The 14914-nt window shown below is 45.1% G+C and overlaps 1 protein-coding gene across 8 annotated transcripts in view; it reads left to right on the forward strand.

Annotated features, from left to right (window-relative positions):
* Positions 1-14914, forward strand: part of LOC117364282 — a 202894-nt gene that overhangs the window by 115451 nt on the left and 72529 nt on the right. For all 8 annotated transcript variants that reach the window (XR_004540203.1, XM_033953322.1, XM_033953325.1 and 5 more), the window contains exon 18: positions 14707-14770. Coding sequence is in view for 7 of the 8 variants with exons in the window: in XM_033953322.1 (XP_033809213.1) it covers positions 14707-14770 (64 nt within the window). In the remaining variant the exon portion in view is untranslated. The remainder of the gene's footprint in view (positions 1-14706; positions 14771-14914) is intronic.

Genomic DNA, 14914 nt, shown 5'->3' on the forward strand with positions numbered 1-14914 from the left:
TACGAGTTGCCAGAGGTCTTGCAAGGCTTATATTAAGAGCTGTACTCTTTTCTTACTTAATTTTAAAAAGTGAAGAAATAACAATATAGCGGCCTATATTCAAAGGGGTTCAACCAGGCAGGAAAGGCCTCTGCCTGGATAAACCCCACTGAGCTGGCTGGCTGCCAGTATTTAGCAGCTTTTAACCAGGTAATACCATGAATACCTCGCTAACCAGTACACCGTCAATAGTGTGCAGGTCATTGGTGCGCTGACAATTCCGTTCCGTCAAATGCACGCACTGGCAAGTGCGTGCATGAAGGGAGGGGAATTATCAATGGTGGTGGGTTTGCGGCAAAGAGCGTGTCGGTATAGCCCCCCAACGAGAGCACGAGTGTGTGTGTTCCCCCTACACCCCCCCCCCTCAGGGTGCAAACGGGAAGGGTGAAATGCTTGTGTGTGAGTTGTAAGTTTAGTGTGGGGGGGGTGTGGGGGGTTCCCACCCACACCACCCCTCAGAGCGCAAACAGAAAGGAATAGGGCGGCGTGCATTTGTCCTGCGTGCAAATGTTGGGGCAGAATTGTCAGCGTGCCAATGCCATAGAAATATGATAATAATAATAAAATTTATTTTTTCTATACCGCGGTTTACAGTGAAGAGAGCTGGACAATCAGCGAATTACAGAATACAAATAGCGAAGATGTCACTGAATAGTCAGCGAATTACAGGATACATGGCAGATAAAGGCCAAATCGCCCATCTAGCCTGTCCTACGCGTATTTGACGGGTCACCAGCCATTCCCTAATCAGGGCTGGAGTTTGGGAAGAGCCACGAGTTAACTCATTAGCAGAAAAATTTTAGTCTACTTACCACCTAGGTATGTGGATGAGGTGAGGCCTCGACAGTGGCGTGATGAGGGAGGTTGATGCTGGGGTGGTGGCACCCTACATTGCTGCACTGTGCACTCCCTCTTTCCTGCCGCTTTGGTGCCCCCCACCCCCTTATACCTCATTAAATGTTCGCCAGCAGCACCTTCCACCTGCTGCTCGCGCTCCTTTCTGACGCCACGTCCTGGTCGCGCAACCAGGAAGTGATGTCAGAAGGCAGCCGAGGCTGGCGCGAGCGGCAAATAGAAGATGCTGTTCCCGTTGGTGAATATTTAAAGAGGTACACAGGGATGGAGAGGAGGAGAGGCGCCAGCGTTGTCGCCCCCTGCAAAGACAGCTACCAGGGCGGTCTGACCCCCCCCCCCCACCTTACTTAGGGTTACCAGATGTCTGGATTTCCCCGGACATGTCCTCATTTTGAGAACATGTCTGGGGGTCCGGATGGCTTCTCAAAACCCAGCACTTTGTCCGGATTTTGAAAAGTCTCCTCAAATTGCGTCGGGCAGGGAGGAAGTCTGAATGGAAAATCTGGCAACCCTACCCTTACTACCCCGCTGGGTCTCAACTTTTCACTTTCCATTTTGGTAAACAAACATAACCTGCTTCTGCTTTCAAAATCACACACTCAATTTACACATCAAATCAGGACAATTTCATCCTCTCCTCCCTTACCCCCAAGCTTCATTTCTGGTCCATGCTACACAAAGGGGTTCTTTTACTAAGCTGTTTCCTTGAAAATAGAACCTACCCCTGAAAATAAGTCTTGGTCGCCGGCAGCGGCAGCGCTACCCCCGCGACCCTTCTATCTCTCCCACCCAGGGTCAGGAGGGAGAAGGGGGTGTGCGGCAGGGGGGGATGGGAGGGATTAAAAAATGCTCCACGGGGGGATGGGAGCAAGGGAGTGATATAAACTTTAAGGTTTTTGCTGCACAAGGGGAGGGAGGGATATAGGCTGCAAGGGTTCTGCTGCACATGGGGAAGGGGGGAGGGATAGAAAGCTACTGCACAAGGGGATGGGTGAGAGGGGGAGGAAAGATGCTGCACATGTGGGGGAGAGAAAGGAAATAGGAAGAATTGGGGTGGAGGAGAGGAAGGGAGAGGTAATCCTTGTACATGAAAAAAAAGAAGACCTCCTCGAAAATAAGACCTAGTGCCTTTTTTGGGGCCCAAAATTAATATAAGACATTGTCTTATTTTTGGGGAAACATGGTATATGCTAAAGTGTGCTTGCCGTAACAAGAAAGGGTTTACCGCAGGGTGCACTCAGGCATCCTGCGTCAATTTTATTGCATTACTTGGGGGGTGGGTTTGGGGTGGATGGTGGACATGTTCTGTGCTAATAAGAACATAAGAACATAAGAACATAAGAACTGCCTTCTCCGGATCAGACCTTCGGTCCATCAAGTCCGGCGATCCGCACACGCGGAGGCCCTGCCAGGTGTACACCTGGCGTAATTTATATTCCACCATATCCTTATATGCCTCTCTTAAGGAGATATGCATCTAGTTTGCTCTTGAAGCCTAGGACGGTAGATTCCGCAATAATCTCCTCTGGGAGAGCATTCCAGGTGTCAACCACTCTCTGAGTGAAGCAGAACTTCCTGACATTAGTCCTGAACCTGTCCCCCCTTAGCTTCATTACATGTCCTCTAGTCCGTGTCAAATTGGACAATGTAAATAATCTTCTCTGCTCTATTTTGTCGATTCCTTTCAGTATTTTGAAGGTCTCGATCATATCCCCACGCAGTCTCCTTTTCTCAAGGGAGAACAATCCTAGTGTTATAAGTCTGTCCTCGTATTCCAGTTTCTCCATACCCTTCACCAGTTTTGTTGCTCGTCTCTGCACCCTCTCCAGCAGTTTTATATCCTTCTTTAGGTAGGGAGACCAATGTTGGACGCAGTATTCCAAGTGTGGTCTGACCATTGCCCTATAAAGCGGCATTATAACTTTCTCCGATCTACTCGAGATTCCTTTCTTTATCATGCCCAACATTCTATTTGCCTTCTTTGCCGCTGCCGCGCATTGTGCCGACGGCTTCAGGGTTCTGTCTATCAGCACACCCAGGTCCTTTTCTTGTTCACTCTTCCCCAGAGTTGCACCTGACATTGTATACTCGTATTCCTTATTTTTATTGCCTAAATGCATTACCTTGCATTTCTCCACATTGAATTTCATCTGCCATTTCTCCGCCCATGTTTCTAACTGACACAAGTCGCTCTGGAGTTTCTCTCTATCATCCTGCGATCTGATTGCCCGGCATAGTTTTGTATCGTCTGCAAACTTGATGATCTCACTGGATGTTCCTTCCTCTAGGTCATTGATATAAATATTAAAAAGGATCGGCCCAAGTACCGAGCCCTGGGGCACACCACTAGTCACTTTCTCCCAGTCGGAGAACTTCCCATTTATGCCCACTCTCTGCTTTCGGTTTTCCAGCCATTTGCCTATCCATCTTTGTATATCCCCCTCTATGCCATGGCTATGTAGTTTCCTGAGAAGTCTTTCGTGTGGAACTTTGTCAAACGCTTTCTGGAAGTCCAAATATATTATGTCCACCGGCTTCCCACTATCGATTTGCTCGTTCACGGTCTCAAAAAATTGGAGTAAATTAGTCAAACATGATTTCCCTTTCCTGAATCCATGTTGACTGGGTTTCATTAAGTCATATGCGTCCATTGACACATGCTAACCAATTAGCGTGTACTTGGCGTGCAAGTTCTTACCGTTTATGTAATGCACATATAGTGAGTCAGTAAAAAATGTTATTCTACCTTTATCCACTGTGTTAATGGGGCACTGTTTTGAATATTGGTCAATGCCCCTTTACCTTCCGAATGACAGTATATACCCAGATACTCAGATATGTTCTGCTACTGAATATTCGGGGTTATTTCAGCTCGTGGCTGTGAGTAGCTTTCAAGCCGTTTGCTGCCAAGGGATGAATATCAGGTTCATAGTCTTTTTCACTAGCTTTGAAGTGGGTTGTTTGCTGGACTCGCCACTAAGGATCAGCCTGCCAAATAAAGGCAGATATTTGATACATACAGATATAGATATTTGATATATATGCTTCTCAAGGGTGACATTCAAATAGAACATAAGAACATAAGAATTGTCATACTGGGACAGACTGAAGGTCCATTAGGCCTAGTATCCTGTTTCCAATAGTAGCCAACCCAGGTTCCTAGTACCTGGCAAAAACACAAAGCGTAGCATCATTCCCGAGCTTAGATTGTGATGTCATAATGCCTTATTCCACCAATGCCTAAGATCCAACCTCATCAGTGATGTCACAATGGCTTTGATTGTCCTTTACTTAAGAACATAAGAGCAGCCATACTGGGACAGACTGAAGGCCCATCAAGCCTAGTATCCTGTTTTCAACAGTGGCCAACCCAGGTCCCAAGTACCTAGCTAGATCCCAAGTAGCAAAACAAATTATATGCAACTTATCCTCCTCTCCCTACATTTCCTTCGAAATCCTTGAACGCCTTCTGGAACACTATGTGGCTTGTTCTGTGACTGTAAGTGAAGAAAAGATAAATGAATCAAATAAATGCATATTTTAGAGGCATAACATCCATTACTTGGTGTCTAAGTAAAATATTTAAAATTATTGAATATAAATGGGGCATAACGTTTACAAAAAGGAATCTCCCTGTGCATGAAAAATTGGAAGTATAAATGTCACCTTTTTCCCAGTAGCTGTGTTTCTTTTATAATGCTCCAATTAAATCATTTTATGGCTGTGTTAAATGATAGGTGACAAGCTTAAAATGCAGTTGATGCAGTTCTTTGCATTGGTAAAACAAGGAATTATGGGTCTATGATGTAGCTAATGAAGACTTCCTTTGACACACCAGGGGATGCTAGCTTTGCTTTGTTTGAAATAGGATAAATGTGCTTTAAGAGCTGCAACATACTGTATTTTTTTCTTATGACTGTATTATTTCCATAGTAACTGAGCAGGTGATGGCAAAAGCATCTCAGTTGGTCCATCTGGACTTCCTAGTTGACTTTCTCTCTCTGGTTCTCTACTACTGGATGAGTATATAAATTCCCATTTAATACATGTAAAAATAAGAATAGATCACTAAAACATAGGGGTACTTTTACTAAGGCGTGCTAATTGATTTAGCGCGTGCTAAATGCTAATGCATTCATAGAATCTGGAATACCATACAATCTATCACCAACTGCTCAGAAGAGATTTCTATGGACATTATAATCCTTCGATTACAACACCCCTGTTTCGCGCAATCAAATTGTCCTCCTAAACTCATTGATACCATGTTTGTGACTGCTCTCATGCATATTCTGAAAAATTGGAAATCATCTTCGTTATTAGATTATACTTTTTGGTGGAACTCTCTATGTATGTACCACAGATTTGAATCATATGCATATGAAAAAAAAATTTCACTCCGTAAATCCATGAATTGGAAAAACAAAAAATCACCCTGGTCATTTTTAGATTTATATGTACATTCTACTATGTAGACACTCCTGTCTTCTCTTCTCCTCTTTAAAATTTTTTTTTTTTTTTTTCTTTCTCTTCTTTTTCCTCTCTCTTTCAATTTTTACTTTGTCCTATTTCACTTTCTATTGTCATACATCACCACAAACAAATCCAATACTCTGAGCTTTTCTTAATAATATGGGCCTTTATAAATAACTATATATTAATGCAAAATGTTATACTACTTTTATGTATTTGAATTGCTCCTTGTATTTTTTAAAATACTGAATAAAAATTTATTGAACTAAAGAGTTACTAAATACCGTTAATTGTATGGTAATGCTACAACATTTGCAGGACCCACATTTGTAGTGTCCTGTAATTCCAACTGATTTTTGCGTCCGTGGTAGACATGACGGACTCAAAATTTCCTTGAGATTACAATCTCTACTGTACGCTGTTCTTAAAGGCTTGTCCTGGAAAGTTGGATGTGTTTGAACAATCTTCCAGGTTTTTTTGTACAATCTTGTTCAGAACTGGGCTGGCATTTGAGTATTTCATAACAAAAGTTTGAATACTGTTGTCTAATCTGTCTTGAACTTCATCTGAATCTGCTAATAAATTGTCTCTATGATTGTAAAAAAAAAAAAAAAAAAAGCATATGCTAAATTGGCTAGCACGCCTTAGTAAAAGAGGGGGGATAGTAAATCCCCAAATCGAATTTAGCTATTTCATATATAAATAGATAGAAACATGATGGCCGATAAAGGCCAAATGGCCCGTGCAGTCTGCCCGTCTGCAGCACCCACTATCTCCTCCTCTCCCTAAGAGATCCCACGTGCCTATCCCACGCTTTCTTGAATTCAGACACAGTCTTTGTCTCGACCACCTATACCGGGAGATTATTCAACGCATCTAGCACCCTTTCTGTAGAAAAGTATTTCCTTAGATTATGCCTGAGCCTATCACCTCTTAACTTCATCCTATGCCCTCTCACTCTGGATTTTCCACTTAGGTATTTAAACATCTCTAACATATCTCTCCCCCCCTCCCCTCTTTATACCTAATGTTGTAGACCACCAACCATTTTCGTAACTTTCCTCTAGACCAGTGTTCTTCAACCTTTTTACACCCGTGGACCGGCAGAAAAAAATAATTATTTTGTGGACCGGCAAACTACGAGGACTAAAATTTAAAAACCCCGTTTCCGCCCCATCTCCACGAGTCGGTCCCCACAAATAATCTGATCCCATCCACACAAGCCTCAGTTATGATTTTATATTGAATGTATTTTATTAAAGTATAAAAAGAAACAATATTCTGTACAATTGTCATTTTATAAATACAAATAATTCAGAGCAGGATCAACAAAACCCCTGTCTCCCCTCCCCTTCACATATATCCCCTCTACTATCAAGAAAACTGAACAAGCCAAATTATTACAGAATGCTACACAGAAATATCATGCTAACAGAATACTGCAGTCACACATGACAGGAATAGTTTTAGGGGAGTGCAACTAGGGCAACTGCCCCCTGGTCAGAGAGCGCCCTAAGCCAGCTGGAAGCTAAAGAAGCACTGCCTGGGTTTTGCAGTCCCCAGTTATGTCTAACACCAGCTCTAGCAGGATATATATTTCAAATCTGATATATTCTAATCACAAAATAGAAATAAAATTATTTTTTTCTACCTTTTGTCGCCTCTGGTTTCTGCTTTCAATCTTCTTTTCACTCTCTTCCTTCCAGTGTCTGCCCTCTCTGTCTCTTCAATCCAGCATCTGCCCCTTCCATCCACTGTCTGTCCTCTCCCCCTTCCATATGGTATCTGTCTTCTTTCTATGCCCCTCTCCCCTTTCCATCCAGCTTGTGCCCCCTCTCTCCTTTTTACATGATTCATTCCAGATTCACTGCTCTCTTCATTTTTATCTCTCCTACACCAGATCTATCATCGTTGTCCCTCTGATTATTTTTCTGCTGACCCCTTCCTATCATCAATCTCTCTACTTTCTCATGCCTGTGTCTCCCCTTCCCCTCCTCTAATCTCTCTGCCAGCTGTTTCCTTCCTTTTTTCATTCTCCCTTCCCTCCTCCTCCTGTCCAGCAGTAATTCTCTTCCCTCCCCTGCCAGCAGCATCTCTCCTTCTCCCTCTCCAGTAGCAGCTGTCCCTTTTTTTCCTTGCCCAGCAGCTTCCCATATTCCTTTCCCTCCTCCCCTCCCAGAAGCATCTCTTCTTCTCCCTCTCGAGTAGCAGCTGTCCCTTTTTTCCTTGCCCAGCAGCTTCCCAGATTCATTTCCCTCCTCCCCTCCCAGCAGCATCTCTCCTTATCCCTCTCCAGTAGCAGCTGTCCCTTTTTTTCCCTGCCCAGCAGCTTCCCAGATTCATTTCCCTCCTCACCTCCCAGCAGCATTTCTCCTTCTCCCTCTCCAGTAGCAGCTGTCCCTTTTTTCCTTGCCCAGCAGCTTCCCAGATTCCTTTCCCTCCTCCCCTCCCAGAAGCATCTCTCCTTCTCCCTCTCCAGTAGCAGCTGTCCCTTTTTTTCCCTTGCCCAGCAGCTTCCCAGATTCATTTCCCTTCTCTCCTCCTAGCAGCATCTCTCCTTCTCCCTCTCCAGTAGCAGCTGTCCATTTTTTTCCTTGCCCAGCAGCTTCCCAGATTCATTTCCCTTCTCTCCTCCCAGCAGCATCTCTCCTTCTCCCTCTCCAGTAGCAGCTGTCCCTTTTTTCCTTGCCCAGCAGCTTCCCAGATTCATTTCCCTTCTCTCCTCCCAGCAGCATCTCTCCTTCTCCCTCTCCAGTAGCAGCTGTCCCTTTTTTTCCCTTGCCCAGCAGCTTCCCAGATTCATTTCCCTCCTCCCTCCCTGCAGCATCTCTCCTTCTCCCTCTCCAGTAGCAGCTTTCCCTTTTTCCCCTGCCCAGCAGCTTGCCAGACTCTGATAGTGTTTTTCTCCCTCCCAGCAGCTCTTCTTATTTCCCAGCGCAGGGATTCACGAAGGCAGCCGCGGGACCTTTGTTGGGTCGCGCCGCCTCTGAGGAAAGAGGAAGTTGCATCATCAGAGGCAGCCGCGACTCAGCAAAAGCCCCGAGGCTGCCTTCTTGAATCGCTGCGCTGGGAAGTAAAGGAGAGCTGCAGAGAGGGGAGAAAGCCACTGTCGGAGGCTCCCCAAGATCTCTCCAGCCCAGCGCACGTTTCAGATGTTGATCTTGCCGGCCCTGCGAGGACCGGCAGGAAGTTGAAGTGAATCAATCTTGCCGGCCCTGTGCGGACCGGCAAAAATTTCCTGCGGACCGACACCGGTCCGCGGACCGGCGGTTGAAGAACTGTGCTCTAGACCAGGGGTGCCCAAAAGGTTGATTGTGTTCGACCAGTAGATCGCGAAGACAACGCAAGTCGATCGTGGAGTCCATCCCGGGTTCCATGATAGACTCACATTGCCTTTGCGTTCTACCGGGCCGATCAGCCTTCCTCTCCCTGACGTCAATTCTGACATCGGAGAGGAAGTTCCGGACCACCCAATCGCTGCCTGGCTGACCCAGAACTTCCTCTCCGACGACCGAATTAAGAGGAATGCTGGTCGGCCCAATGCTTCTGCTCAGGAAGCAGGGAGAGCTTGGGGCGGCGATGCCATGGGTGCCAGTTCCCCGATGGCAGCAGCAGTGGCTTTGGGAGAGGCAGGGAGACAGAAAGAAGGGGGGCAGGGAGACAGAAAGAAGGGGGGCCGGTAGACAGAAAGAAAGAAGGGAAACAGAAAGAAAGGGGAACAGGGAGACAAAGAAAGAAAGGGGGGGCAGGGAGAAAGAAAAGGAAGGGGGCAGGGAGAGAGGAAGAAAAAGTTGGGGGAGGGAATGAGGTCTAGAGGAGAGGAAGCATACAGGAGGTTGAAAGAAGGGAAGAAATATTGGATGCATAGTCAGAAGAAGAAAGTGCAGACTAATGAAATCACCAGACAACAATGGTAGGAAAAATGATTTTATTTTCAATTTAGTGATCAAAATGTGTCCGTTTTGAGAATTTATTTCTGCTGTCTATATTTTGCACTATGGCTCCCTTTTACTAAACCACAATAGCGGTTTTTAGCGCAGGGAGCCTATGAGCATCGAGAGCAGCGCGGGGCATTCAGCGCAGCTCCCTGCGCTAAAAACTGCTATTGCAGTTTAGAAAAAAGAGAAGGGGTACATTTGTCTATTTTTGTATAGTTGTTAATGAGGTGACATTGCATAGAGTCATCTGCCTTGATCTCTTTGAAAAAACCCCGGAATATAAATGATAATTAACATTTTCTCTGTGTACAGTGTGCTTTATGTTTTTTAAAAATTTTATTGGTGGTAGATCATTTTGACTTGGTCATTTTAAAAGTAGCTTGCAAGCCCAAAAAGTGTGGACACCCCTGCTCTAGACTAACTCCATCCTGTTTATATCTTTTTGAAGGTATTATCTCCAGAATTGTACACAATATTCATCAGTCTTACATAGGGGCATCAATACCTCTTTGTTCTTACTGTCTATACCTCTCCCAATGCACCCTAGCATCTTTCTAGCTTTAACCATAACTTTTATAGATATATAGATATTAAAAAAAATAAGATTGGCCAGTGTGACTTTTTTTTTTTTCAATATTACAGTCAAACCTTGGTTTGCGAGTAATGCGGTTTGCGAATATTTTGAAGACGAGCAAAACATTCTCGCAAATCGTGACTCGCAAACCGAGCGTTGACTTGATTTGCGAGTCCCCCCAAGAACCGGCATCGATTCCCCCCCACTAGCGAACGCCCCCCCTCCCTCCGCGTAAATCGGCACCCCCCTCCCGAACGGAAACCTTACCCCATCTAGCACCGGCACGCAGCCCACAGGACGTGCCGGTGAACGAAGATCCTTCCTGTTGCCTGGGCCTTGAGCATTGGAGAGAGCGAGAGCCAGAAGGCCTTGAGCATGCGCAGATGCTCAAGGCCTAGGCAACAGGAAGGATCTTCGTTCACTGGCACCGGCACATCCTGGGGCTGCGTGGTGGTGCCAGATGGGGTAAGGCTTCTGTTCGAGATGGCGGGGGATGCTGGTTCAAGGGGAGGGGGGTGCAGCGCCACTGGCCTTAGGGGGTGGGGGTGGGTGGGAACGAATCAAGCAAGTTTCCCTTACTTCCTATGGGGAAACTCACTTTGATATATGAGTAATTTCTTCTGGAATGAATTATGCTCGTAAACCAAGGTTCCACTGTATTTGTAAAGAAAAAAAAAAGTTATTTATTTCACACTAATTTTTCCTTTGTTGCACAAAGTTGTCACTAAGGGCTGGATTCAATTTTGCTGAAATATACTGTAGGTGCTGGGAGAAATCAGGGTTTAGTGCAGAGCTCTCTTCATAGAGTAGCATGTAGCAGGGATCACGTGATCAACTTTGAGGATGAGGACTTTTGCTAGCTGAAATCTGGTGTCAATCCAGGTGGACCCAGATCCCTAACATTCTATAACACTGCATGCGTCTTTGCCCCTCCCATGGCCACATCCCTTTCGATTTGGACGCTGTTGCTCCCAAGTTGATAGATTAGCATATAGCCAAATACATATGCGACGCTTAATTGGTTCCCAGTAATCAGTGGTGTAGCGAGGGAAGCTGGGGCCTGGGGCGGTGGTATCCAGCATCGTCGTGCTGAGTGCCTCCCCCACCCCCTGCTCTTCCCCACTGCTTGGGTGCCCCACCCCCAACTCTTTCTTGTCACTTGATTGCCCCCGTGCCCCCGTGTCCCTCTTGAAATGTTCGCCGGCACGAGCAGCCTGTTCTACCTGCTGCTCATGCTGGTGTCGGCTCCCTTCTGACATCACACCCTGGTCCCGTAATCAGGAAGTGATGTCGTAAGGGATCCAACGCCAGCTCGAGCTGGTGAACATTTAAAGAGGTATGTAGGGGGGAAGGGGGCAGAGGAGAGGCTCTTGTGTAGATGCCCCTTGTGAAGAAGGCGCCCAGGGCAGTCCGGTTCCCTGCCCCCCCTTTACTGTGTCACTGTCAATAATAACTATAATTGATTGTTAGTGTCCAATTATGTTAATTGGCTTGTTAATCAATTAGGCTGTGCGTGCATCTCTGGATCGCACCTAAATATGGGTGCAGATATTTGGCGTCCTTTGTAGAATCTGGGGTCCAATTAGTGAACACTACCAAGTGGTCTTTAATCTGTGGCCCAGAAAGATCAATGATATATTTTTCATGAGAATAACTAATGGGCAGACCAGATGGACGGTTCAATGAATATACAGGAGATCTATTTATAGACAATGGAGACAGTGCATGCAAATAGATCTCCTGCATATTCATTGGGGAAATCCTGACAACCGACTGAGTGGTGGTCCTTGAGGACCGAGATTGCCCACGCCTGTTCTAGAGATAATCTACTACAGTGTTTTTCAACCTTTTTACACCTATGGACCGGCAGAAATAAAAAAATTATTCTGTGGACCGGCAGTTGAAGAACACGGGGCTAAGTCTTGGGCCAGACCTCGCCCATCTCTACCCAATCTCCACCCCAGACCCCTCCCCCATAATAGTACTAATTGCACCTTGCACGTCCCGTGCCTCATCTGGAAGCCTTCCCTCTGACGTTGCAATGTCAGAGAGAAGGCTTCCGGTTCAGGCGCAGGATGCCCGTAGGAGCCACTGCCCGTGGCTTTGTGCAGTGAATCAGTTAGGAAGAGGGAGCTGGCTCGAAGATAATGTCGCATCGATCGCACTGTGAACCGGTGGTTGAAGAACACTGTTTTGGGCCTGATGCGCGTGCTGGCCCTGTGGACCAGCAGGAAATTTCTGTGGACTGGCACCAGTCCATGGACCGGTGGTTAAAGAACACTGATCTACTATGTCGCCTTCTATTTTCATTAGCTCTTCAGACCTAAGAGGAAATTCTTCTGTCCCTTTTTCTCCCTTATTCAAGAGGTTATAACCTGAGATTGCATCCCTTTCCGAATGTCTATTATATTAAGACTCGGGTCATAGGAGCCATATTCAAATTTATCTCTGCCACGGCAGCTCCCCTGATGTGTGATTTTGTTGACAGCACTTTGAACTGGGGCTGCGTTTTGATTAAAATTTTAATCGCAATAATGGTGTGATTAAGGAGATGTTTATTTATTTTCCCACTGCAGCTCTTTGTGACTCTGGGCAAGTCATTTAGCCCAACGCTCTATTGCCGGAAGGAACTGAAGTCGCAAGGAACTGAAGATAGATTTGTTTTGAATACACTGTTTTAAGGCAACGTAGGATGTTTGGCATTTAAACAGTTGCCTGTATTAAATAAACTTGAGTTTATCTCTGGTTGATGTATACTGTACATCTTTTTCTCTGTTGTGGGGAACCCCCACCTCCCCCTCCTCCCCCCCACACACCTTTACTTGCACGATTAACCATGCGCTAAATCGAGATTACAAATTTTAATTGAAATACACAGCCTGAAAAAATTGAAGAAAAGTAATGAAAAGATAAGAAACAGAAAATGCAAATTGAAAAATAAGAAATTAAAGAATCTAAAACAGCATGCAGAAGAGCTCGAAATGCCTCACAGTTTTGACAGCCTACTTCAGGAAAGCAAGCCTGCTTTGAACATATGCTGTACGAGGGGGGTGCTGAAAGTTCTCAGCCCAAGCAGCCAACTTCCTGAATGCCGAGCATTATTTCGCCATGGTAGCTGAAAAGAGTGTTATCTTATTTCATTAAGTGCCAATTTGCAGAGACAAAATTCTCTGTTTTGACGTTGTTTCGGATCATTGATTGAACCATATCCACATCGTTCTCTTCCTGGCTGGGCTGAGAACTTTTCAGCACCCCCTGGCAGTGTGAAGAGTTTCAGTCTCTGGTAACCAGAGCTGAGACTGATGTCAAAATGCCTCATTCCACCAATAAGAGCCAACCTCATCAGTGATGCCACAATGGCTTCATTGTTCTATACTTTGCTCTCTTTTATTACATATGAGGGGGGAAAGTTCTCAGCCCAAGTAACCAGCTTCCTATATTCTGAGCGTTATTTTGCTCACTGTAGCTGAAAAGAGTGTTGTCTTATTTCCATAAGGGCCAATTTGCAGAGACAAAATTTTCTGTTTTGACATTGTTTCGGATCATCGATCGAACCATATCCACCTCATTCTCTTCCTGGCTGGGCTGAGAACTTTTCAGCAGCCCCCGGTAGTGTGAAGAGTTTCAGTCTCTGGTAACCAGAGCTGAAACTGTGATGTCATAATGCCTCATTCTACCAATAAGAGCCAATCTCATCAGTGATGTCACAATGGCTTGATTGTCCTATACTTGGATCACTTTTATTACATATGAAGGGGTGCTGAAAAGTTCTCAGCTCAACCAAACAACTCCCTAAATTCTGAGCGTTATTTTGCGTCTTTAGCTGAAAAGAGTATTTCGTTAAGTGCCAATTTGCAGAATCGAAATTCTATGTTTTGACATAGTTTCAGATCATTGATTGAACCATATCTACTACTACTATTTATCACTTCTATAGCGCTGAAAGGTTAGCGCAGTGCTGTACATTTTGACATTTAATAGACTGTCCCTGCTCCGAAGAGCTTACAATCTAACTCGGACAGACATATCCACATCATTGTCTTCTGGACTGGGCTGATAACTTTTCAGCACCCCCTTGTACCTTGTATGTATATGTGGTTTTCTGTTTTTATGATTTACTGATTTATGTGAAGCATCTTATCGTCTGGTCAGTTTGTATGTTTGTATTACAATTTTTATGCTTTGCTTAATGTAGCTAGTTACTTATTTTATTGATGTATTTACAAAGGCCTGGATTCCGTAACTGGCGCCATGGTCATCACCGCCTTATAAGCGGCCACCAATCGCATGTGATGGCGCTGGGTACAGAACTGCGTCTCTGGCAAAGGTAGATGCCAGAAATGTAGGCCAGGGCTCGTTGCCTACCTTTGATGTGAATCGTGCCTGTGGAGGTGATTTAGGCTGCCTAATGCCACTTCCGGCACTGGTCATGCCGCCAGTGGCGTTCAATGGCCTTAAGCGCCTCTGTAGGTGTGATGCTGGCACCAATATTTTAGGTGCCAGTAGGCACCTTAACACTCGGGTTAAAAATGTCATTTGAACAATGTTTTTAACTGAGTACCTACCAGTTCTTAAAAAATCAGTGCAGATTCGAGAATACGGCCCAAAATGTTTTATTGTAAGACTGTAGTATCTGCTTTTGATGGTGTATATTATACTGTATATCTTTACAATATTGCTTCTCTCTATTTTGTGCTGGACTTTGAACCGTTGAGAAACTGAATTATTCAAGAAGCAAAATGCGGGACAAATGAAGGAAAAAGCTGTTTATATATTGCCCCACTTACTGATGGCAAAAGAAGAGATGTTTTTCTTTTTATACTTTAGATGTATCGATGGGAGCACTTTGCTGCATGTCGCTGCTTACTTTGGAGAAAGGGATCTTATCAAGGTAAGCCATCATTATTGAAAAACTGTCATCATGTTCCACTCATCGAAGGGAAGTAGTAACGTTCTCCAGGGACCCCAGATCGGGAGTGGGCAACCTCGGTTCTCAAGGGGCGCAACCCAGTCAGGTTTTCAAGTTTCCAAGTTT

The sequence above is a fragment of the Geotrypetes seraphini genome, chromosome 7 (genome assembly GCF_902459505.1).
Source record: "Geotrypetes seraphini chromosome 7, aGeoSer1.1, whole genome shotgun sequence".
Classification (NCBI taxonomy): domain Eukaryota; kingdom Metazoa; phylum Chordata; class Amphibia; order Gymnophiona; family Dermophiidae; genus Geotrypetes; species Geotrypetes seraphini.